We start from the raw sequence: 24,855 nt of genomic DNA, 5'->3' as shown, positions 1-24,855 counted from the left end.
GCATCTCCACAATAGGGCTGAGAGAGAATCCTGCCTGCAACCTTGGAGAAGCTGCTGCCAGTCTGGGTAGGCAATACTGAGCTAGATTGTCCAATGGTTTGACTCAGTATTTGGCAACGTTCCTAAAAATGAGAGAAATCCATGGAGGATATCAGCTGCTATTGGTCATGGGGGCGCTTTCCAGACTAGCTGCTCTTCAGCAGCAAAATGCCTCCGTTTGGGCAAGTCGCATTTGGATCATAAACAGTAGGGGGAGCAGTCTCGCAGCAACTAACAATTCGACAATACAGCAAATTCTTTGTGCCGGATATACGACATCCTAGCTCTATTTTGCAGCGATTAAATTCAAAGCAAAGCATTGGAAATGTGAGTGGCACCCTGCTGTCTGCCTAAGGACTGCACTGTCAGGATGCAGGAAGTGTGGAAGGACATACCTTCTGAGCTATGTCCTGACCCCGTTGTAGGGTCTAGTCTAGCGCCATGATAGCCAAATGGAGCAGCTTCTATGAAGCTGCACAAACCTCAGGGTCATATTTCTGCAAGCAAAAAGGACTTTGGGAGGGAGAGGAGAGAAGCGAAAAATCGCTTCCCCCTCCCCCTCCACCTGCACTCAGCTGCAGAACAACGGTCTGTTGTTCACTCAGCTGCAGAACAACGGATACGCTTCACCACAGATACCCTGCAGCCTCTCTGTAAGGTCACAGACCTTCTTTTATTCCCTATGGCTCTGCAACATGTGGGCCACAGGAACTACAGGCCATAGTATGATGCTTCCATGCAGGCTTGAGTCCTTGTTCCCTTATTACCTTGGGTTTTGTCATCAAACGTGTGTCAAAGGGCACATCTGCATGCTGAGGTAAAAGTGTCTTCAAGTGTGTTTTTTCAGACCATTTCAAAAAATGTCTGGGAGATCAGCAGGCTGCTCACAAGTATTTACAGTATCTGTTGCTGTAGCCTTGCATGACCTTATTCACGCACCTTGTGACAGGAAAGGTACAGCTCATCACTGTTCTTTTCTTTCTGGACCTTGGCTAATGATGGCTGGTTGCCCTTCACAGCAATCCGAGTCCTGTTGCTTGGTAGGCAGCCTGTTTGATTTTCACATTTTGTACTCCCTTGGGTTTTTAATTACAGGGCTGAAATGACAAGAGAGCAGATTCAGGCTAGACATTAGGAGAAATTCACTAACTGTGAGAGCTATTCAACAGTGAAACAGTCTGCCTTATGCACTGGTAGATTTTCCTTCGCTGGAGGCTTTCAAAAAGAGGCCTGATGGCCATCTCTGAATAACACGAACTGATTACGCTGGTCCTATTCTTCCCTTTAAGAGCTGTGGAGTAAAGCAGGATAATTCACATCCAAAAGCTGCAGCTTTTCCCTGTCTTTACGATATCACCTAGAGAGAAACTGCACTTGTAGACCCTCTGAAATCTCTCCTAAAGACCCAGCCACAACTCTTGACTTTGAAAAATAGTCATAGTAAGCCTGATGCTTCAGGTTAGTGACTGTAATCCACCATCTGGGGCTAGGATATCTCAAGAACTGCCTTCAGCCATAGGAACTTACTAATTCATTTAGGTCTGATTACACAGATAGTCTTCCTGCTCTCTGTTCCCTGTTGTTTTCTGAAGCAAAGTGTGTGTAGTTACATATGATAGTGCCTTTTAAGTAAAAGTTAAGGTAACATGTGTAGTCGAGTTGATGTCAACTCTGGGCGGCCACAGAGCCCTGTGGTTGTCTTTGGTAGATTCAGAGGCACTCTTACCCCTGGACTTCGGGGCCAAAGTCCAGGACCTCCACAGCCCCTGATTGATTGATTGATTGATTGATTGATTGATTGATGATCGATTGATTAAGTGCTATCAAGTTGGTGTCGACTCTTAGCAACCACATAGATAGATTCTCTCCAGGATGATCTGTCTTCAACTTGGCCTTTAAGGTCTCTCAGTGGTGCATTCATTGCTGTCGTAATCGAGTCCATCCACCTTGCTGCTGGTCGTCCTCTTCTACTCTTTCTTTCAACTTTTCAGACTTCTCAAGGGAGCTGGGTTTTCGCATAATGTGTGCGAAGTATCTTAGTTTGAGCCTGGTTATTTGTGCCTAGAATGAAAATTCTGGCTTGGTTTTCTCTATGATCCATTTGTTTGTTTTCCTGGCTATCCATAGTATCCTCGAACGTCTTCTCCAGCACCAACGTTAAAAAGCATCAATGCTTTTTCTATCTTGCTTCTTCAAAGTCCAGCTTTCACATCCATAGAGTGTCATGGGGAAAACTATTGTTCAAACAATTCTAATCTTTGTAGATGTAGACATGTCATGGCATCTAAATATCCTTTCCAAGGCCTTCATTGCAACCCTAGCAAGTGCTAGTCTGCTGCATATTTCTTGACTGCTGGATCCTTTACTGTTGATGGTCTGTTCTAAAAGGCAGAAGCTATCCATCAATGTCTTCATTGTCAATTCTGAGGCTGGTTGCTGTACCCATTGTCATTAGTTTAGTCTTTTCACTGTGTTTCTTGACTTTCATTACTAGAGCTTGCAGATCATCCGCATTCTCAGCTATCAGAGTGGTGTCATCAGCGTAGCGCAGGTTATTGATGTTTCTTCCTCCAGCTCTAAAACCACGCTCATCTTCTTCCAATCCAGCTTCTCTCAGTATATGTTCAGCATACAAATTGAATAAAGAAGGTGAAAGTAGACAGCCTTGTCTTACTCCTTTGCCAATCTGGAACCAGTCTGTTTTACCATGTTCCGTCTGGACTGTGGCTTCCTGCCCTGTGTATAGGTTTCTCATGAGAACAATGAGATGTTCTGGGATGCCCATTTTCCCACGGATAGTCCACAACTTGACATGGTCGACACGATTGGAGGCTTTTCTGTAGTCAATAAAGCATATATTGACTTCTTTCTGGTATTCTTTGGCTTATTATCTAGCGTGCATCAGCAGTGATGTCTTTTGTTCCTCAGCCTTTTCTGAAACCAGCCTGAACATCCGGCATTTCCCTTTTCACAGCCCCTGGGGGCCCCCAAATCCTCTTTAGTCTGTCCCAGGTGGTGTGGTCACCTGGCGGAGCATGATGATGCTTAATTTGCAGGGGAAGGGGGGCCTCCAAAGGCCTTTAGATCCAGGCTCCAAAATTACCTAGGTGCACCTCTGGGTGGAATACAGGAGGGGTTTGCCATTGCCTCCTCCCGTGCAGTATGAGATAATGCCTTTCAGCATCTTCCTGTATCGCTGCTGCCTGATATAGGTGTTTTTTATAGTCTGGGAAACATACCAGAAGGATTCGAACCGGCAACCTCTGGCTTGCTAGTCAAGTCATTTCCCCGCTGTGCCATTAAGTGCTGGTACCTAAATTGTGAAACTGCTTACCTATAGGTAGACTTGCCTAGCTCCTTCATTAATGGGGTTCAGACAGCAGTTTAAGATTCTTACACTGTATTTCAGAGAGCATTTGAAGTAAAGGCGGTAGATAGATAATGTATTATTTTATTTATTTATTTATTTATTTATTTTATATACCACCTGACTCTAATGGCTCTCGGCAGTTCACAAAAATAAGCACAAGTAAAACAAAACAAACCTTTAAAAATAGCCATTTGAATAATTACAACATTCAGAGTTTACTAAAATCCTGGCTGAAAATTTTTTGTCTTAAGGACTCTTTTGAAGGCTGGCAAAGATGTTAAGCCATGAATGTCTATAGGAAGCGCATTTCACAGCCTAGGAGCAACTACAAAGAAGGCCCGCTCCCAAGTCACTGCCAGACAAGCCAGCCTCTCTCGATGATCTCAATGTGCGGTGGGGATTATGCAGAAAAAGGCGCTCTCCCGGGTAACTCGGTCCTAAGCATAATCACTATGCCCTGTCTGTCTATAGCATGCTTTTTACTGCTGCTGGAGTTAAGGTGTGGCTGTTCTGTTATATTTCCATTGTACTTTTTTATATTACTGTTAAGCCACCTTGTGGATCTTAATGGATAGAAAAGTTGGGTAAACATATTTTAAATACCCCTGCTAACTGAGCAAAGAGGCACCTTTTAATGTGGTAATTCTCTTTATTTAGCAGGAGGAGAGTAACTGGCCCTATCCACCCCCAGCACAGTACCTCCAGTGACTGTTGCTGGTGTTTCTTTTATGTTTCTTTTTAGATTGTGAGCCCTTTGGGGACAGGGAACTATCTTATTTATTTATTATTTCTCTGTGTAAACCGCCCTGAGCCATTTTTGGAAGGGCGATATAGAAATTGAATAGATAGATAGATAGATAGATAGATAGATAGATAGATAATCTGGCACAGTATTGCACTCACAAGAGTAATTGAAATTGTTGATACATACCTAGACACTGACTTGTGGCTGGTGTTATTCCACTGGAGATACTGTCGTTCTTGCTCTTTGGCATACTTATTTTCTGGGCTGCAGTGGAAAATAACTATGCCTGTGAATGTGCATACAACCCACAAGATACCCCAGGTATCCTACACACCCCTTATCACTTTATTTGGTCAGCCTGTAAAGTTTGTTTGGAAAAATAAGTAATGGTGAATTCTGAAGCAGAAGCTTTTATTCAAACTAGTTCTGGGCACTGAATTTTAAGAAAGATGTTGATAAACTGGGACAGGTTCAGAGAAGGGCAACCAAGATGGCGAGGGGTCTGGAAATCAAGTCCCATGACTAACGGTTGAAGGTGCTGGGGATGGTTAGCCTGAAGGACAGACCATTACTTGAGATATGAGAAGAGTCTTCAAGTATCTGAAGGGCTGTCACAAAGAAGAGCAGACTTGTTCTCTGTTGCTCCTGAGGGCAGGACTAGAGCCAATGGCCTAAAATTACAAGAAAATATATTCAAGCTAGATATTAGGAGGAATTTCAAAATTGTAAGAGCTGTTTGCATGAGGCAGACTGTTCCATTGTCAATGGTGGGCTCTCTAACTGGCCAATGGGGCACCTTTTAAAGTGATGATTCTCTTATAGTTAGCAGGGGAGTGCAACTGTCCCTATCCAATTCTGACAGTGTGTTCCTTCAGGGCAGGGCTGCTCAACTTCAGCCCTTCTGCAGATGTTGGCCTACAATTCCCATAATCCCTGGCTATTGGCCACTGTGGCTGGGGATTATGGGGGCTGTAGTCCAAAAACAGCTGGAAGGCCTAAGTTGAGCAGGCCTGCTTCAGGGGCTCTCACTGGGGTCTACCTTGTGGTTTTTATACTGTGAGCCTCTGGGATGAGGAACCACCTTCTCATTCCTGTTTATCTTGCTGTGTAAACTCTCACTGGGGTCTACCTTGTGGTTTTTATACTGTGAGCCTCTGGGATGAGGAACCACCTTCTCATTCCTGTTTATTTTGCTGTGTAAACTGCTTTGAGTACTTTTGTTGAAAAAAGTAACTTGTTTTATTTTATCATCAATCATCACCATCATCATCATCAAGTATTTATTATTGTTGTTGTTGTTTACACAGTCAGACAGGTGTTATTGGCTGGTTTGTTTTATCCAGACACCGAATCCATCCCAAGGACCTGGGATGGCTGAATTTTATTATCAATGTTGTTGCTGTTATTATTATAGATATCGTCGCAGAATATAGGCTGTTCCCAGCAATGTTGCTTTTTGTAATTGGCTGATGGTGATTTCTGCGGCCCCTATGGTGTTGAGGTGCTCTTCAAGTTGTTTTGGAATTGCACCTAGGGCGCCAATTAACACTGGGATTATTTTGGTCTTTTTCTGCCGCAGCCTTTTCATTTCAATTTGTAGATCTTTGTATTTGGTTATTTTTTTCTATTTCTTTTTCTTCTATACTGCTATCCCCTGGTATTGCTATGTCGATTATTTTGACTTGTTTTTCTTTCTTCTTGACTACAGTTATATCTGGTGTATTATGTGTCAGATGTTTGTCTGTTTGTAGTCGGAAGTCTCATAATATTTTTGCATCTTCATTTTCGACAACTTTTTCAATTTTATGGTCCCACCAATTTTTGGCTACAGGTAGCTTGTATTTTTTTGCAGATGTTTCAATGTATCATCCCTGCTACCTTGTCATGCCTTTGTTTGCAGTCACTCTGTGCGATCTTTTTACAACAGCTGATTAGGTGGTCCACAGTTTCATCTGCTTCTTTACAAAGGCGGCACTTGCTGTTTGTCGTTGATTTTTCTACTTTTGCTCTTATTGCATTTGTTCTTAGTGCAGCAAGTATTAAACCCTCTGTTTCTTTCTTCAAGTTGCCATTCTTAAGCCATTGCCAGGTATTATTATTATTATTATTAACACTGTCAGACAGGTGTTATTGACTGGTTTGTTTTATCCAGACATCGAGTCCTTCCCAAGGACCTGGGATGGCTGAATTTTATCATCAATACTGTTGTTTATTATAGATATCGTCTCAGAATATAGGCTGTTCCCAGTAAAGTTGCTTTTTGTAATTGGGTGGTGGTGATTTCTGTGGCCCTATGGTGTTGAGGTGCTCTTCAAGGTCTTTTGGAATTGTACCTAGGACACCAATTACCACTGGGATTATTTTGGTCTTCTTCTGCCACAGCCTTTCAATTTCAGTTTGTAGATCTTCGTATTTGGTGATTTTTTTTTCTATTTCTTTTTCTTCTATTCTGCTACCCCCTGGTATTGCTATGTCAATTATTTTCACTTGTTTTTCTTTCTTCTCGACTACAGTTATATCTGGTGTATTGTGTGGCAGATGTTTGTCTGTTTGTAGTCAGAAGTCCCATAATATTTTCACATCTCCGTTTTCAACAACTTTTTCAATTTTATGACTAGAAGATCCCTAAGGTCCCTTCCAACTCTATAATTCTCTGGTTCCCGTTCATTCCAGTGTTTGCATCATGTGGCAGATTCTAAGGGCAGTAGAATTACCTGTGGTGGTGGCATGGCTCTGTCTTCAAACATAAGTCACTGCCAAACATCAGGGCTGGATGGAAGGGGGATATCTAACTGAGACATATCTGTAGGAGGGGGTGTGGAAGTCTACCTCCACCACACTCCACCCCCTGCAGCTCTTCCTCACTGATCCCCCTACAGCAGATCTCATACTGGGCCTTAGAGCCCAACTGAAGGGAAATTAGCTATAGTGAAGAGCTGCAAGGGAGAAGCTGCAGGGTGGAAAAGTTCCTGTGCCCCATCACTTCTCTGCTGGAAATTGCTCTCCAATTCCTGCCATGACTTTACTGTGTTCAAAGATTCAGATCTGCCACACCTCATAACCCAATTCAGACATTATGCTGTACAAGTGTACAGATATCTGTACACTCATACACGTGTTTGTGTGAATGATTGCACCTGTGTTCATTTTAAAAGAGAACCTGATTACAAGCTCTTCAAATGCATGGTACATGGTATAGGAGGTGTACTGCTGCAACCTGCATAATATGTGAATGACTGTACCTGTGAACAGATCTGTACCCGTGTACACTAAGCACTTGTATGATGTGTGAATGGGCCTTCTGTGTCATGCATCTTCAGAGATACAAGAACAGTCTCTTTGCAAAATAAGTAACAAAAAGTTTAACTAATCCCAACACAGCATCCCTCCTGCAGCTGTTACTGGAGTCTACTCTTTTCCCCATTTTTAGATTGTGAGCCCTTTCGGGACAGGGGACATTATTATTATTTTATTTATAAACTGCTTTGAGAACTGTTCTGTTGAAAAGTTTATATATAACTATATATAAGGTTAAATATAAAGTGTTATATATATATATATATATATATATAGAGAGAGAGAGAGAGAGAGAGAGAGAGTGCTCTGAAGAATGTTTGCTTTTTGAAAAACTGGTTGTAGAACAGGGGAATCTCCCTGCCACTGTGCACTGTAAAAGTCTCACGCCTGTTTCTTTTTAGCCCTGCATGGTTTCTAGGTCCCAGGGAGAAGGAAGCGTAACAGAGGAAACAGAATGTAGTTACAAAGGAAACATTTAACTATGCAATGTTAATGCAATGTTATGCAAAGGACTATCTTGAAAGCTCACCAAGAAAACCACATGCCCAGTCTTTAACTTAAATGTATGCGAGAAATAATGTAGCCAGCAATTTATTATAGAAATATAACCCTCTTAATCATTGAGTTTGTCAGACATTTCTCCTGCTCTGTGCTTTTGCTGGCCTTGCCTTTAGAATTAGTATCTATCTATCGATCGATCGATCGATCGATCGATCTATATTTGAACATTTAATATCTCACCTTGCTAAAGTCTCAGGGTCTCAAGGTGCATAAATGCCTGAATTAGACATAGCCAAAGGGCACCTAGAAGGAGTAGAAGACCTCGAAGGCCTCTTCCAACGTTTATGATTCTAGGGAGTTCCACAGATTGGGTGCCACCATGAAGAAGATCCTGCCGGCCCACCCTCAAAGCCACCTGCTTAATTTCAGAAAGTGTGGGACTCAGAAAAGAGGTTTAGACGGATATCTTAACTAGATTTTATTTAAATTTTATTTAACTTAAAAGATTTTTTAAAATATTTAAAGATGCATCTGTTCACTCAGGCTTTAAATTAAATATTGTTTTAATAGTTTCAACATTGTTTTAAAACACTGAAGTTTTAAATTGTAATGTTTTAACTTTTTCTGCTGTCATTTATTTTAACTAATGTTTTAATTTTTTCTGTTGTCGTTTGTTTTGTTAACTAATGTTTTAACTTTTCTGATGCCATGTATTTTGTTTTGTTGTAAACTGCCCAGAGACATAGGTTTTGGGCAGTAGAAAAATATGTTAAATAAATAAATAAAACTATTTAGCAGGTGCATTTAGGACAAGGCAGCCTTCCAGTGGATTGCAAATAAAATATTTCTATCTGTCCTGCAGCTACATTGATTTGTATTAATAATGTCTGCTTTTTAATATTAATTTAAAATTTAATATTTTTAATATTAAGAAAGTAGGCACTTCATAAATGTGGCTCTCACTTGGCCCAACATGAGGGTTCCCTGGGCTAATTCATAGGGATTGCAGCTATCTTACAGTGTAACCACAAGCTGACAGATGCAGACCGAGGTCCCACTGGCACAAAAGTAGATGTGAGTTTAAGTTCTACCCTTTGCTATGCCATACTAAGGGCACTTCCACAACTAGTGCTAATAATGCCTTTTATTTTATGGATTGTGTCTTTCTGAATACCATTCATTCAGTGTCTTTTGCAGTGTGTTCTAACTTATTGACTCAGGAAATGCAAAGATCACTTTTAGGATGAAAACCCTTTACTGAGTAGGTCATTATGTATCAGGATGTGAGGGCCAACTTGAATTCTGATTCAAGGAGCTTGAATTCTGATTCAAGGAGCTCCCTTCTGGGGAAAATAAAAGGAAATGCAAAGATCACATGGCCCGACAGGATTGTCAGTGGGCATGGCCCTGGGCATGGCTGGTGGAGACAGCGGCGAGATACCTCCTCACACTGGCCCGCCTTCCTCTCAAATGACAGAGATTGGGCTGATTTCAGCCTTCTGAGCATGCACGCATGTGCACAGAAGGCCCAAATCCAGGGGCATAGCAAGGTTGGAGTGGGCCCAGAGACAAGATTTTAAAATGGGGGCCCCCCTCACTGAAGCTCAGCTCATGAAGTAAAGTAATCTTAAATGAGGCTGAATAGTGGTAACAAAAAGCATAGTAAAATTGTGTGTGTACACACACACACACACACACACACACACACACACACACACACACACACACCTATGTGCCACAATAGAACATCATCCTACATTTTTTTTTTAAGGTTTTGTAATTGTGGACGATGCAAGTCATTTAATGGTACTTGAGAAGGACATGCTATTCTGGTAGCTCCAGGCCTTAACACGCACATCAGTTTTGGAGGATGAATACAATCGAAGGAAGCCCGGGTGGGTGTGCGGCTGGGGGAGTCAGTCATGTGACTTGCCTCTGGGGGCCCCCCAAGGCAGTGGGCCCCCAGACAACTGTCTCCCCTTGCCCTATTATAGTTACGCCCCTGCCCAAATCGGTTTGACCTCTGTCATTTGGGAGGAAGGTCGGCCCGTGTGAGGAAGTCTCTCGCCACCACCGCCTGCACTCACCCTGCCTGACAGGATTTGGGAGGTGGGCGGGCCCACTAGGAGCTCTTGCTGCTGCACAATGGCAGTGTTAAAAGTTAAAAAAAGTTTTTTAAAAAGATTTAACTTGCCACTCTTTCAGGATTTGCCGCCATAGGCAATTGCCTCTATTGCCTCTGAGGTAATCCGCCTTTGGGTTCAGGTCCTTAGCAGCCCCAAAAGGCCAATCACGAAAGGGCAACCGCATGTTTAATATCATGCACAGTGTGGAGCTCTATGACTCCGAATACATCACCCATGCTGTAGACCTAGTGAGAAAATGTAGTATCAACAGGTTACCAATTATTCCTAGTCAGGAAGCAGTGTGGTAGGGTTGTTTCCAATACAACACATTCCTCCTGTACTTGGAAAAATATGCCATTTTAAAATTCAAGTTCCCCATTTAACAAATATGTGGAAGAAGGAAAGATTGTCTTCTAACCCAAAAGTCCATACTCAGATCAGTTCTGAGTCCTCTGACTGATATTTTCCCAATTTATCTTAACCTTTTATCCACAAGTTTATAAAAGTGTACATTTTTGCCTACTGCAGTATAACATTTTCTCAAGGGAAAAAACCATGTCCTTGGGAGTGAATTATGAAGGAGCAGAATTATAACATGTTTCATCACTTTCAATAGGGACTGAGTGGATACTGCCACAATTAATCTCACATTGACAGCAGATGATAGTGATTTTTAGCCATTACTAAGCTTAGGAGGGATTTGGGAGGCTCCAGCTGCCAAACCCTGGTTTAGCTCTGGCTGTCCATCTTTGTACTGGCTAACTGCCACAGAAATGCCAGCACTCCTCAAAAGTTATTCGCTTGGTGCCTTAAAGTAATTTTTTGGAGAAAATCTGTGTTTTTCTGTGTGAGAATTTGCCTCTGTATTAAGCAAGAAGCTGGGCTTTTTACTAATTTGCAACTATTTGTTTGTGTGTTTGTTTGATTTATATACTGCCCTTCAAAAAATGGCCCAGGGCAGTTTGCAACTAGATGCAAAATGTGCAGTTCTAAAATAACATCTGTGCAGTTCAAAAATTCAAGTTATGCAAAAGTTATATTATGTTAGATTATGTAAAAAGTGCTTGATGATAATGAGAAAAGTAAAGTGAGTACTCCAGGCTCCTCTAGAATCCAGACTATGATCAAGTGTACTCATTTTTCCTCCCCTTGTCAAAAACGCTTTCCACAGGCTCCACTGCTACACAGGCAATGAATATAAGTCTCCTGCAACCGAGTTGTCAAAATTCCCAGTTTTGAGGATTTTCTCCCACTCTGTGCACACTTAAACAGTATGGAATGTTCATCTAGACAACAGAGGATATGTGCACAGACAAGCAAAATGCACAGGTATGTGTTCTAGCGGTGCATTCTATGGTTGTGAATTACACTCACATACCTGAATTTTCTTTTTTAAACAGCCCTAGCAAAAAGGTACAATTTGCAAAATGTTAAGCTAAAACAAACCGCATTTCCTGAAACATTTAATAGAGTAGGAACTTTTTTCCGTGAGAAGACAAACTCTCCCCTTCCCTCATATTTTGTAAAGGGAAATATTTTGGATAAAGGGCACATTTTTTAATTAACAAAATAAGCTTTCATCAGGCTGCTGTACATTACACTGTGACTTCTAGAAACAGTCCAGTACAACTAAGAAGCAATTCCTAGGACAATTGGCCTTTGTTTGTCAGGGTTATATTTTCCTCGTATGTGCTTTAAATATTATGCAATTTCTATAAATCAATCATTTTCATGCAGGAAATTGCATGAATATTGTGTGTAGACAATAGCATGTAATAATTCTGTACTCCCTTTAAAGTCCCCATTGATTCTCATGTCAGGATACTGTATTCTTTTATTTATTTGATGCTTAAACTGTATTTAACTGTGCAGGTGCACTTTGTGCACCCTTTGGATAGAAAAGCAGCATAATAAAAATGTAATAAATAAAAGTAAGTGTGTGTGTGTGTGTGTGTGTGTGTGTGTGTGTGTGTACAACCCTTGTACAATGAGTGTACAGTGTACACAGGTACATATATATATACACAGATAAGAGTTATTCACACACACACAAACTACACACACACACACACACACACACACACACGCTTTGAGAAATAGGGATGTGCACGGAATTGGCAGGACCTGGTTTGATGGCGGGGGCGGGGGGGCTTTAAGGGCAGGGGAGGATGCACTCCCCCCACCTGCTGTCTTTCCCCTGCTGGCACAAGTCTGCCTAAAAGCCCATTGGGCGGGCAGCGTACCTCTCTAGGTGCTGCCCCGCTCCGACATTATCCAGAAGTCACTGGAAGTAGTAGCTGAGACTGCACGCATTGCATGTGCACGTTGGGTATGCGCGCGTGATGTGTGCAACGTGTGCACGCGAGTGTGGTGCGCACAGTCGCAGCAGCTACTACTTCTGGTGACTTCCGGATAACGTCGGAGCGGGGCTGAAGGGAGGTATGCTGCCGCCCCGATGGGCTTTTAGGGAGATGTGTGCCGGCGGAGAAAACCCAGTGGCGGGGGGGGGGAGTGCATCCTCCCCCACCCTTAAAGCCGCCACCCTCCCACCCCGCCACCGAACCCTCGAGCCAGGCAAGGTTCGAACCAGTTTGGAGGCCCGTAAAAGGGCCTCCAAACCTGTCCGTGCACATCCCTACTGAGAAACTGCAATTGCCTGCAGCTTCCCAGTACAAGTATATAATACATGTATGTATATCACATGTGATTATTGTAACCACTCACATGTTATGTTCAACACTTGTACAGTGAATGTACAGTGTACACAGGTATAGATTTACACACAGTTATTCACACATTTTGAGGTACAGCAATACACTTTCTATCTGTACCATGCATTTGAGGGCCCTGTACCAAGATTCACTTCCAAAATGAATACAGGTACAATCATTCACACAAAAGCATGTATGTGTGCATGCTGTACAGACACCTGAACACAGATACAACGTAATGTCTGGTTAGGGCTCATATGTGATGCGGTTCACACAATTCTGCCAACCCTCCACTATGACATGTGCTAAAACTCTGCCCCTCACTGCTCTCCAAACTTACAGTGTTGTCAGGATGTTCAACATCCTGCTTGTGATGTAGAAGAATCTCTCCACAACTTATACAGCATTGGTCTCTGCAAACAAACACCATTCCTCCCCCCACACACTGCAACCATGCATCAGTGCAGGGAGGGGGCAGGCTTCCAAGTGTACGCTCATATGTACAGCGTCGCCACTTGATATAATGTCTGAGTGAGGCTTATGTCTGTCAACTTCTCTTGTACCTGTTTCAAAGAATATGTTCTGAAAAGCTTTCAAAGTGGTACCCCAGCCACATAATCTTTCATCTTTAGTAGAAAGGAGCTGTTTGCCATAGCAAGACAAATAAAACAAGAGTTTTCACTCTGCTAGGCTGGTGAAAGTTGAAGTATAAAAACACAGAGAGAAAACTAATTCACATTAATATGGGTACAGAGTGAGGTACCGTATTTTACGGACTATAAGACGCTACGGACTATAAGACGCACCTTAATTTTAATCCAGTTTTTCAGAGTTTTAACATATTAAACTGTTAAAACATATAAGACGCACCTGAATTTTGGCGGATATTTTTCGAGGAAAAAAGTGAGTCTTATAGTCCATAAAATACGGTACTTCTTTAGGGTGTATTGAGGCGTGTATTGTATCTTAATTCTTCCCACACATTTTAAGGACTAATGTAATTAACATCCAGTTTGCTGCAGAAGTCAGATTTCCACAGTGCTGACTGGCCGGTTCTTGTGTCAGTCAGGAACCCACTTCCTCCTTTCTCCAAGCAGGGCTGTGCTCCTTGCTAACTGATTGGGCCTTGTGACCATTATGAAGCCACCTTCTGCCCTCTCTCTGGAGCAATTGTTCAAGTCTGGAAATGTGTGTGTTTAAGTGCTAATCAAATGTTTAATTGGATACATTTGCAATGAACTTGAATTTTTATTTTGTTTTATTTTTAAAGGCAAACAATCCATTGGAAGTATGTCGGGAGGAGTGAAGAGGAAATGTGTGTTGGATTGAGCAACAAGTCCATGTGTGTCAGACATCCACAGGGGCCTGCTCCAAGTTGTCAGGAGTCAAGGTAAGAGCATAGTCTGAAGCAGGGGTAGCCCTTCCATGAGGCAGGGTAAGATGGTCACCTCAGATGCAGGCAGGAGGGGTGCAGAAGGTGGAAAATGCCACAAGCATCCCTGCCACCATTATGAACCCCATTGGGGCAAGTTGCTCATTTTCCCTTCCTCACCCTACTGGGTGCACCTCTTCTTCCCTCTTTCCTGCCCCCCTCAGCTTGAGCTAGGTACATGCCTGCCGCCGCCACCACTGCCTGGCTCGCTAACCCACTCTGAGAGTGCTTAAATGGTACTGCTGCCACCTTGGCAACACGACCTGAGGATGCTGAGCACCCACCCATAGATGGGGAGGTATCCTATTGCCAGAGGCGTGGCTAGGGGAGAGGGGGCCCGTGTGCACCCATCTCCCTGGTGGCCTCTTGGAGTGAGAGAGATAATGACGAAAACCGTGAGGGGTGGAGCTGGGGGCCCTCAGGAGCTGGGGCCCCTTTGAACCCATTGCCTCAATTATAGTCACACCCCTGCCTATTGCCCTTCACCTTGGGCAGCAAAACATCTTGGACTGCCCCAATCCCAAAGTAGGCAAAGTAGTCTCTGGTGAGTCTGGGAGGGCAAAGGTCAAGTTTCGGTAGATCAGGATCCAAGAGGCAGAGGCACAGTCAGAACTAGGCCAAAGGTCAAGCTGCTGCTGCTACTATGCATATTTATATACAGCTTTTCAGCCAAAGTTTTCAAAGTGGTTTACACAGAAAAATAAACATAAATAAAATGGTTTAACCCCAAATACTTGTCTAACTCTTGATCCTGATGTTATGTTTTAACTGATTAGTGTTACTGCCTTGAACAAAAAGGATTGATCTGATCATTTCAAATACTGAACTATACTTGGGATGGGAGCCCTCCTTGTGTGGGGCTTGGGCCAATTGTTCACCCCTTACCCTCCCCAATGGCCCTGTTTGTATCCCTAACCCAATCCCCTAAGTCCAAAATTCTCCCCCATCAGCTCACCCCCAACAAACTGCTGTTTTCTATGGCCACTGAAACACTGCCTCAGTGTTGCAGACTTTGTCCTTTTACAAGCAGATGGAATGGAATGTTCTGTCATGGCTTGCTTCATAAAAAGAATATAATAGTTCATCATGAAGAATATGGATCATCATAGATATGACCCAGTAAGTATGAGTGTATAAACTAAGCAAAAAACTCATCTCCTATTTTTGTGATTTTTTTTTTCCACAGGTACTTTCCAAGGCTGGGCTTCCAGCCCTGGGCTCTAAATCTGGGACTCATGTCCTGGAAGATGTGAAGCAGGAGAATGTGTCCATGTAGGGAAGACACTCCAGCCCCCCTTGTTCATGTTGGCTGCCTTTTCTGCACCCTTTCCAGCTCTCCATTGTTCTTTAATGGATGACCAGAACTGTACACAGTATTCCAAAATGCAGCTGCTCAAAGGAGCATTACAATATTGTCTGTTTCAGTCTACTTCCTAATAATTTTTAGTATGCAATTTGCCTTTTTCACTGCCACCATACACTGAGTTAATGCTCTCCATCACAACCCCAAGGTCTCTTTCCTGGTTAGTCATGACTGGTTCATATCCCATCCATGTATATGTTGGGATGGTTTTTTTGCCCCAGTGTGTATTACTTTACATTTACAGATATTGAACTTCATTTGCCACTTTGTTGCCTTTTTACCTAGGTAGGAGAGAGCCTTTTGGAGCTCTTTACCATCCTGAGTAACTGTTGTCATTTACAAACAAAAGAAGAGGAAACCTCAAGGATGCACTAGGACATTTTAAATAGTTATTATCAAAGGCAGAAGGCTGCTTTTCTTTATCCATGCCTCTGAGGAGAATATCCATTCAAAATGTGTTGGGCCCAATAACTGCTACTACAGTCCCATGCACCTTTGTTTCCCCCTTCTCCAGTTATTTCTGCACTGGTACCCGCCCTCCCCTTATACAGCCATCTTCGTCATCGGCAACCTGAGCCATCTTGCTATTCACTCCTTTGCACTAGGCAGCCCACTACACATAAGGCCAAACTACTCTTGCATGCTTGGTTTTTTGTTGTGCTGTTGTTTCACCTTCATTTCTCTGCAGGCCTTCCATTTGCTGGAGGGGCAGTCATGCCACTCCTGAGAACTGGCTCACAATCTGCCACCTTAAATAGCCTTTTCCACCCTGCTCAGCGTTGCTGGCCTTGGGTAGGAAGAGATGACCCCAGGAGGCTTTAAACACAAGGCTTCTACCCCAAATCTCCTTCAGAATAGAGTGTGTGCATTCACACACCAGCCAAACTTACCCCGAAGTCCCTTCAAGATTCTTGGACCGACTCCACACACAAATCGGGCTTTGTGATGCGAATTCTAGCTTATCTCAACGTATTTCCAGATTTTTAAAATGCTGGCTTTAAGCTACTTTTTCTGAAAACGCTGGAGCAAATAGGGAGAAGCACTGACATAGAATCATTAGCATGATAAGAGGGATGCTCTCTTTAGAAATGTAAATATCGCTCTTTAGGAAGTTCCCCCCCTCCCCCAAATTGGCTAGAAGGAAAACATATATACACCCTGACACACGCAGTGTTTTTCACACACGGGTTCTTGAGGGCACAAACAGCAACTGAACTCACAAGACTGTAAGAATATAAAACAGGTATTTTTATGCAAATATGCATTAGCAGAAAAATTTCAACATACCACTTAACATGTGTGTGTTAATCCCACATATTTCTTTCCCCACTCCCCAATCTGTCTCTAAAGCAGAGGTAACGCTTGGCGGCCGGCACAGGTCTCAGTCACGCTAGACCACCCAGCACAGTGCAGGCTGGCAGTGTGGCAACCACACCAGCCAGGACAGACTAAAGGGGATTTGGGGCCCCCCAAGGGGTGTGGAGGCCCTGGACTTTGGCCTGGAAGTCCAGGGGTAAGAGCATCTCCCCAGGCCTCCCCAGGCCTATTTGTGTTCAGTCTTGTGTTTAAAGAGCCCCTGGTGGCGCAGTGGTAAAGCTGCTGCCCTGTAACCAGAAGGTTACAAGTTCGATCCTGACCAGGGGCTCAAGGTTGACTCAGCCTTCCATCCTTCCGAGGTCGGGAAAATGAGTACCCAGAATGTTGGGGGCAATATGCTAAATCATTGTAAAACCGCTTAGAGAGCTCCGGCTATAGAGCGGTATATAAATGTAAGTGCTATTGCTATTGCTATTGCTAAAGGTGCTGGTCTGCTATTGCCATGTGATGTCTGGGCTACATTTTGGTGGTTGAGGAGGAGAAAGAAGCAGTGGATGTTATCACACTCTGAAAGCTGCACTGTACTGAGCATCTAGAAAAGGGGTCATAGATTGACTGGAGGTCACTGTTATCAGCTGGGTTTTTAAAAAAGTGAATGTGTGAAACTGTGTTCTCAGGTGAGAGGCCATGCAGTGATGGCATGCTGCCTGCATGCTCTTGTAATAAGTGGCTTTTTCCACGGAGTCCATGGAAAAAGCACCGTGGTCCAGAGATCAACACATGATTTTGTGTGTGTGTGGGGGGGTAGAATTGATATCTGGGGCAGCTTTTCCTCACTGACCTTGGTGTGACCAGTGTGCTCTGTATGTGTCCCTGCAGGGCTCTCCGAGTAGTAAAACAGTGCCTACATTCTTCAAGGTCAAATAGAGCAGGAAATGCAGTGGCCTTCTCCCTCCCCCCTTTCCCTTGGGTTCCCTGCTTTAGTTGTGGCCTCCTCCCCTCTGATCATTCTTCATTTGTTGCTACATCTCCGGGGCCCCAGTCACTGCTTACTGTCCTCTGGCAGGTATTTCAGGGCTGCATATGGCTTCCCCACTCCCAGACCATTTGCCTTCAAATACCTGCAGGTGTTCCAATGCAAACAGAGGAGAAGGCCATGCTGGCACGGGCTGCGGTCACGTATTCCATTGTCGTATTTGCATGTGACCAAGCAGGAGTACAGCAGGAATCAGAAAGGTGGAGGGAGGCAGAAAAACTGGGAGGAGGAAAAGAGAGTGGGTGTGTGTGAGAGAGGTGTCCTTGTGTAAATTGCTTCCCTGTACTAATTTTTCTGGTCAGCTTCAAGGACTCTGCAGGCATCTGGGCAGAAGGAGAGAAGAGAGAATGCAAAGAGGAAATGATTTTGCACTAAGAATGCATATTTTTCTTTGGGTCCCCAGGGAACATTACCTTTCAGACCTGCCTCTCACCACCTCTGATGGGTGCTGGTGGCCCCATGCCCACCAAGCTTTCCTCCATTTTGTTTCTGAGTCAGTGGTTAGATTTTACAGCAAGGGTTATAAAACAAAACTACACACTCAGGACCAAGAGTGGTGGACATCTCATATCTCCTGGCTGCTCAATAACTGGCATTCCTTTGGATGCAGGCAGGGTTAGTCCCATAGCTGAATGAGTGAGGACTTTCTTTCTGCAATTGGAAAGGTGGCTGCAGGTATGAAGTTGACCTAAGCAAGGGCATTCCCAGGGCAGAAAGCTGCAGGGCTGACGTTGCAGGCAGACAGAAAAGCTCCACCTTCTGTGGACAGCATCTGTGAGCAAGCAGAGGAAGGGAGGAAAGGTCTGGGGCAAAATCAGAAGGATGGGGGAGATTTTGGAAAGGGTGGCCTCTGGATCTGGACCTGAAAGACGTCTTTTAATCCAGTCCCCTTTATCATGCCTAACTAGTAGCTTGTCTCCCCTGACAATCGCGTGCAAAAGACATCCGAAAGGCAAATCAAGGGTCCTCCTGACTCGGGCAGTACAAGGAGACTTTTTCGTGTGTTAACGCCCACCTTTGATCAGTAACTGAATTGGGTCTTCACTGCATCATTTTTTATCTCCGCTTGCCTTCTGCAATTCAAAATGCCAACACACACATACACGGAAGACAACCATGCTAGGATATCAGCATCGATTCAACCTGCCGGCCCTTTTGTCCTCACGACTGTTTAGGCATGACTTCCGTGCGCTATTCCCCCTTTTTGCTGTGCCACCGGCGGCTCTGGACAGCATCAGTGCGGCTCGCGTCTTTGCGAAGACTAATTGCCGTGGCTTGCCTCTTCCACCCAAGGGGGCCGTCCAATCTCAACCTCGCTGCCTTTCCTGCCAGCTGCAGAGCTCGGATCGGCAGCCCCCGCCTGCACATACCTACCTACCCACCTTCCCCGCCGCTTTTCAGCTGCAGGGCTCCATTCCCGAGCTAGTCCTGGAGACTGCCGGTCTCCCTCCCGCTCCCTTTTCTCCGCAGGGCTCAGCTCTGCCTCCCGCTTTGATCTAGGGGAATTACAGGTGGACTCTCGCCTCTTTCTGTCCCTGCGCGCGCCGCCCGTACTGCAAGCAGCGGAGAGCAGGTGCCGGGGCGGTGCAGGCAGTCGCCTCACTCCATCTCCTCGCGTACTTGTCCGTCTCCCCGCCTCTCCAAAGCCACGCTCCCCGCTCGCTCACGCCCGCCTTCCCATTGGCTACCGGCATTTGGGTGGGTGGGGCTCGCCCCAGGAGTTGGGCAATATATCCAGCACGCGTGGGAGGGGACGCGGCTAATTTGTCTCCTCGGGCAGACCTGGGTTTTTTCCGCCTTCCCACCCCCTGGTTTACAATCCCTCCGCTTTCTTCCTCCTCATCGTCCCGGTTGCTGGGATCAGGTCCAGCCAGCCGAGCGAGTGTGCCGCTGCATATATAAGGCTCTCTTGCCAAGGATTATTTGACACACACGCACGCCCTTGTTCGGGTGGGACGCCGCCGGCACACAAAGACCGTCCTTCTCTGTCCCCCGCCTGCCGGCAGTTGGAAGAACCTGAGCCACTTGCAGGCAGGAAGAGCCGGGAACGCTCCGGAGGCTGTGTGGTCTTCTCTAAGGGCAAGAAGAGTTTCCTCCGATTCGCTCCTGCTAGGCACTGGCAAAGCCGAGCTTCACTCATGGCTCGCGGGAAAGCAAAGGAAGGGGATGGCAACTGGAAGAAATTTATCTGGAACTCGGAAAAGAAGGAATTTCTAGGGAGGACAGGAGGCAGCTGGTGTAAGTATCTCCCTGCTCTCGTTTTTCTCCTTTCGCTACTGCTGTCTCACTCTTTTAAAAGCCAAGGAACAAACCAACAAAAACCCACGAGATGTCCTGTGGTGGGTCCGCGCGGGGACGGGCATCGCGCGTGTAAGTGGTGGTGGGTAGAAGACGAAGCTTTGCTGCCTTGGATGCCTGGCATTGCAACCCTATCCCTTGATCACCTTGCTAACGAGAGTTAGTTTCTGGGCGGGCAGCTTGTCAAGGATACGAGTACGGAGAGTAAATCTTAATGGTCACTTTCTTGCTCCACTAGCTAGCTCACTTTATTCTGCGTCTGCCAGGTTTAAAAATACACGCCCAGCGTCCTTGGCAGCTTTGAAAAGAAAAATTTAAAAAATCAAATACTGGTTATTGGATGAGTATGAAAGCAAGCGTTCAAATGATCTGGTCCCGACAGGCGGGGCGACTTTTGACAACGTATCGACTGAATAAGGCTGAAATGAGAGGGGGGCGCGCGTGTGTGTGTGTGTGAGAGAGAGAGATACACACGAGTGCTGGCCTGCCTGACTTGCCTGTCTTCAGGAGAGAAAGCGACTGCTCTGGGTGTCTAGACAGGAATATGGGAGGAATCTTGTGTTCTTCGCCACCTATGCTGTGTTGACTTTGGTCTCGCCAGCCCAGCCTGTTGCCTCTGTGCTAGAGAGAGCTGTTTGGCGTCCTTCCTTTCTGCGCCCCCCGCCCCGCAAAGGTCGTGCTGAAGGGCATTGATGTAGTCAAACCCGAGTCGTGACCACGGGCTGTTGGTGGGTGGGTACGATGGAGAGAGGGGGAGCCCTACACACCCCTCTTACTTACTCCTCCCCCTGCCCCCTTGCTCCTCATCAGCAGGGCAGCCACTGCGGCTACCTTCATGTAGCTCAGGAAGGGCACCGCATGGAGGAAAGGACACCCTCTTCTCCGCGGAGATGGTGTGTGGGGCTCTCCCCCTTCCCCCAATGGCCGTGGTGTTAATCCAAAGGAGAGGGTCGGGGTTGCTTTCCCGCCTGCCCACTCAAAAGGGTTAATAATGCATCACAGCTCAAGGTTAGTCAAGGTGACACCTTCTCCAAGCAAGAGGCAATGGGAGATTGGTTGGGATCCCTGGGGAAGATGGGGTGCCCTATCAAGCAGCATCATGAACAAAGGCTTTATCTTCTAGATGCCTGGGAGTCTTCCTCTTTCTTTTGCACACACACCTTTCTCCGTTTGGGGAGGCCTAAGTTGAGCCGCGAGGGTAGAGAAAGAAAGGTCAGGTGGTGGTGGGGAAACAGCCGGAGGGAGGTTTATGAATAACAAAGTCCTTGAAGGCTGTCTCCTAGCAACTAAACCTAACTTGAATGAGATTGAGGTTCAGAACACAGAACACTAATTTTTTTTCACTGCTACCCTCCTCCCTGGTCTAGGTGTCCAGCCGCACAGGCCCTTTCCTGGGTTCATCACACTTTGCATTGCACAAGCCAGCTCCAATACTGAAGGCAAGGAAGGTTTTTCAGGCACCTGCAGCTCAGCTATTCTACCTACATACATGTCCTTAAATTCTATACGTGTGTGTGTGTACAATGCATACACACACACACACGCCAACTAAGGATGATACTTCCTGCATCTGATGGTGGACTGTGGTCCACGAAAACTTCTGCTAAAATATATTGGTTAGTCTTTAAAGCTCCACAAGCATTTGTTGTTTTTGCTGCAACTCTCACCCAGCTACCCCTTGGGAGGTTATCTCCAAAGATGGAGCATACAACATAATGTTTAAGCAGAAAAATGAGTTCCCATTCTTTCTAAAATATTACCCTTTGTAAAGCTGTGGTCACCAGAGCAGTTGTCCTTAACTTCATCTCCTAGCCTGTCTGAAGGCTATAGAGAATAGCGACACTATTTTGTAGAGGCTCCTCTACAAAACACTAGTTCCTCCCCAGTCCCTTTGTTAACGAAGGACAAGTCAATCAAAACCCATGGGGCACATGGGGTGTGTGTGGAGCATGGAGCATGCTCAGGGCCTTTTGCATTAATGCATTAGATATGGCTGCCCTTGAAGGAAAGGGTAGGCTGTCCTTGGCTTTTCTCCTACCTCTGCTGGGGTTTTTTACAGGCAGTCTTGAGTGTCTCTGTAGATTCCTGCATCAGTGAAGCTGGCCTCTTATCTAGAACTTTCCATTCCCTTCTAAACTCTTTGTGCAAATTTAGCAACGTTAGTGATATGGAGGTCAGAGCAGCAAATGACTCTAAGGAGAGCCATGCTTGCAATAAAAGAAAATGGATTTAGTTAGAAAGAGCTGGTTTATAAATAGTGCTTTGGGGGTGGCTGTGGGTAGAGGAAAGGTTGAAGTGTATTTAAAATGATTCACACATTGGTACAGGACTTTTCTTAGTCACTTAGAGTTGCTGTCAGTGACAGCTGCTAGCTGACACCCTCCCCAGTTTGAATCCAGCCACTGTCCACATCCGGAGCTTCCTGGTTGAGACCCTGAGCTGGAATGGGCATAATGGGCAGATGCAAAGGATGTCCTTGCCTGGCAGATCACGGATGTGAGATGAACTGGAGCCCACAGAGAGAGTTGTAGCACCACCAGGCACTACAAGCTTCCGATGTGTGTGTAAGCAGCAAGATTCCTCCTTCAGAGACTGTACGCCTTTAGACGAGACATCTGGTTGCATAGGAAGCTGCACTGCCATCTACTGAGTCAGACGGTTGTTCCGTCCAGCTCAGTGTTGTCTGCTCTTGCCGGCAGCAGCTCTCCAGGGCTTCAGGCAGGCATTTCTCTCTGCCCTCCCTGGAGATGTCAGGAACTGAACCTGGGTCCTACTGCAGGCTTAGCAGATGTTCTGCCATCGAGCTGTGGCCTCATCCTCGTTGTTGGTTGCTGGGAGGACTGGCACTGATTCCTCTTTCAGAACCACTCTGCCAGCTGACCATCTGCCCCATATATTAACAGGCAGCCCTTCATGTTCTGCTTTTTAAAGATCCATGTGTTTTCGTGTTGGAATTTATGCCTCCTGTAGTATAGGTGAGCCTGTGTACTTTGAGGTTGTGGGTTTCCATTAATAGCCTGCTTAGAAATGTGGCTTGAGCACATGTCCTTTCATTCCCCAGAGCTCTTTTGGTTTTTCCTCTAAAACACAGCACCTTGCTGTCAGCAGGTTCCTCTCTGGCTCTTTACAAGAGCACCTCCTATGACTGTCCTCTGGAAAAAATGTCCAACTCTCTGACGTCACAGCTATTGCCTATGGCTGCCTGGTTACCAATGAGTGTGTTAACCCCGAGAGTGCCAAAGCTGTCATGCTCCTGGTCTCAGTGTGTAACTTGCCTCTCCCCTCTGGGGGAAAAAAGAGAGAGCCTTGTTTTAATAGGGTTCTCTCTCTCGCTGACACATTATCAACTGGAAAACCTTCTCCATTTGGTGTGCTTGGCTTTCCCCCGCCTTCAACCTTTTCAATCACTCTCCATGAATATTTGTTCTAAAGCCACCATGAACTGTTTAGAATACATTCTGTAGCCTTGCATTTGGTCTCTGAGTCCCCCTTTAACACACTGTGTTTCTGTGACCTCTTTGGCTTAGGGAAGCTGGGCATGGGAAGGTGTTTCTCTTTCCCCTGTTGTAGGCTCCCTGGAGACACCAAGTACAGCATGTTACTGTGCACCTAATTAGTGTAAAGAATTCCAAGCAGGATGTGATACAACCAGATTTCAAAATGTGCAGTTCTGTAGAAGCAACCCTAGCAACAGATACATCTTAATTTTCTTCCTCCCCACTCCTTTAAACAAACAAATCCCTTAATCACCTATGTCAGGGCCTGAAAAACTCCAGGCACTAAGGAGTCATGGTGCCTAGAAATTCATTTGTGGCACCTAGACTAGGATATTCAGAGGAAGAGTTATTTAATGCAGTCTTTGTTTGTCCCAGGCATCCTTGTTTCTCTTCTCAGTATATTACTTGTAAAGGAGATAAAGAGAAGCCCATTTACTCCTGCCCTCCACAGTGTCCCATCACTAAGACTGGTAATCTTGTCATGTGTCCATTGTCTGGTTTCTAATTTTTTGGGGCTTGTTATTGGATCAAGAAAGAGTTTGTCAAGGTCTGACCTACATAACTTCTGTATTAACCTGGCTGATTTTAACGAAATGTAACCAGAATGTGTGAGTTCTACTCAAGCTTGTAAGAGATAGAGGTACGCTCTTGAAAGTCACGCCAAGGTCTGAGGCTGTTGGGGGAAGACACTCAAATTTTGGAGCTGCTCCTGGAAATATGCCGTTCACAGCATTTCCCCGGAGGTGTATTACAGTGCATTGTGCACTTTTTTGGATCTTCAGACATGGGTGTGTCTCAAGAGTTTCTCTCTCACACCCCAGTTGTGAACACATTGACTTGACAGTGAGGGCCAGTTTATGTTGGTGTATAGACTCTATCTGCAGTTCAGGAAGAGCTTCTGTCCATCACCCTGTATAGAACACCCCATATGACCCAGGACTGTGTCCATACATCCATACTCTTCCCTGCCTGTGCGATCCAACTCTCTCTTTTTCAGTGCAGAGAGGTCACACACATGAGGGGCATGCAGATTCAAAGGTATTGGCTCTCTGGGATCACTTGTGATGATCTACATGCAAAGTGGGGGATGGTTCAGGTACAGAAGTTGCAGAATCAGAAGACT

At 45.2% G+C, this 24,855-nt stretch overlaps 2 protein-coding genes and 1 long non-coding RNA gene across 4 annotated transcripts in view; 2 read left to right on the top strand and 1 right to left on the bottom strand.

Moving 5' to 3' along the window:
- The window catches only part of LOC128351098 (uncharacterized), a 112,597-nt gene extending 96,992 nt beyond the window's left edge, over positions 1-15,605 (top strand). For both annotated transcript variants that reach the window (XR_008319583.1, XR_008319582.1), the window contains exons 2-4: positions 11,250-11,407; positions 14,060-14,179; positions 15,408-15,605. This is a non-coding gene — a long non-coding RNA (uncharacterized LOC128351098). The remainder of the gene's footprint in view (positions 1-11,249; positions 11,408-14,059; positions 14,180-15,407) is intronic.
- LOC128350479 (uncharacterized) overlaps positions 1-20,077 on the bottom strand; it is a 133,351-nt gene extending 113,274 nt beyond the window's left edge. Inside the window, exons 1-3 of the mRNA XM_053308902.1 lie at positions 19,872-20,077; positions 19,320-19,595; positions 18,023-18,156 (exon numbers count right to left, since the gene is read on the bottom strand). Coding sequence (XP_053164877.1) covers positions 18,023-18,156; positions 19,320-19,595; positions 19,872-20,077 — 616 coding nt within the window. The remainder of the gene's footprint in view (positions 1-18,022; positions 18,157-19,319; positions 19,596-19,871) is intronic.
- The window catches only part of ATP1B1 (ATPase Na+/K+ transporting subunit beta 1), a 36,407-nt gene continuing 31,172 nt past the window's right edge, over positions 19,621-24,855 (top strand). Inside the window, exon 1 of the mRNA XM_053310249.1 lies at positions 19,621-20,175. Coding sequence (XP_053166224.1) covers positions 20,076-20,175 — 100 coding nt within the window. The 5' untranslated portion in view covers positions 19,621-20,075. The remainder of the gene's footprint in view (positions 20,176-24,855) is intronic.

Source organism: Hemicordylus capensis, chromosome 3, assembly GCF_027244095.1.
Source record: "Hemicordylus capensis ecotype Gifberg chromosome 3, rHemCap1.1.pri, whole genome shotgun sequence".
In the NCBI taxonomy this organism is placed as follows: domain Eukaryota; kingdom Metazoa; phylum Chordata; class Lepidosauria; order Squamata; family Cordylidae; genus Hemicordylus; species Hemicordylus capensis.
The sequence above is the reverse complement of the archived record's forward strand: the minus strand, read 5'-3'. Positions and strand labels throughout refer to the sequence as shown.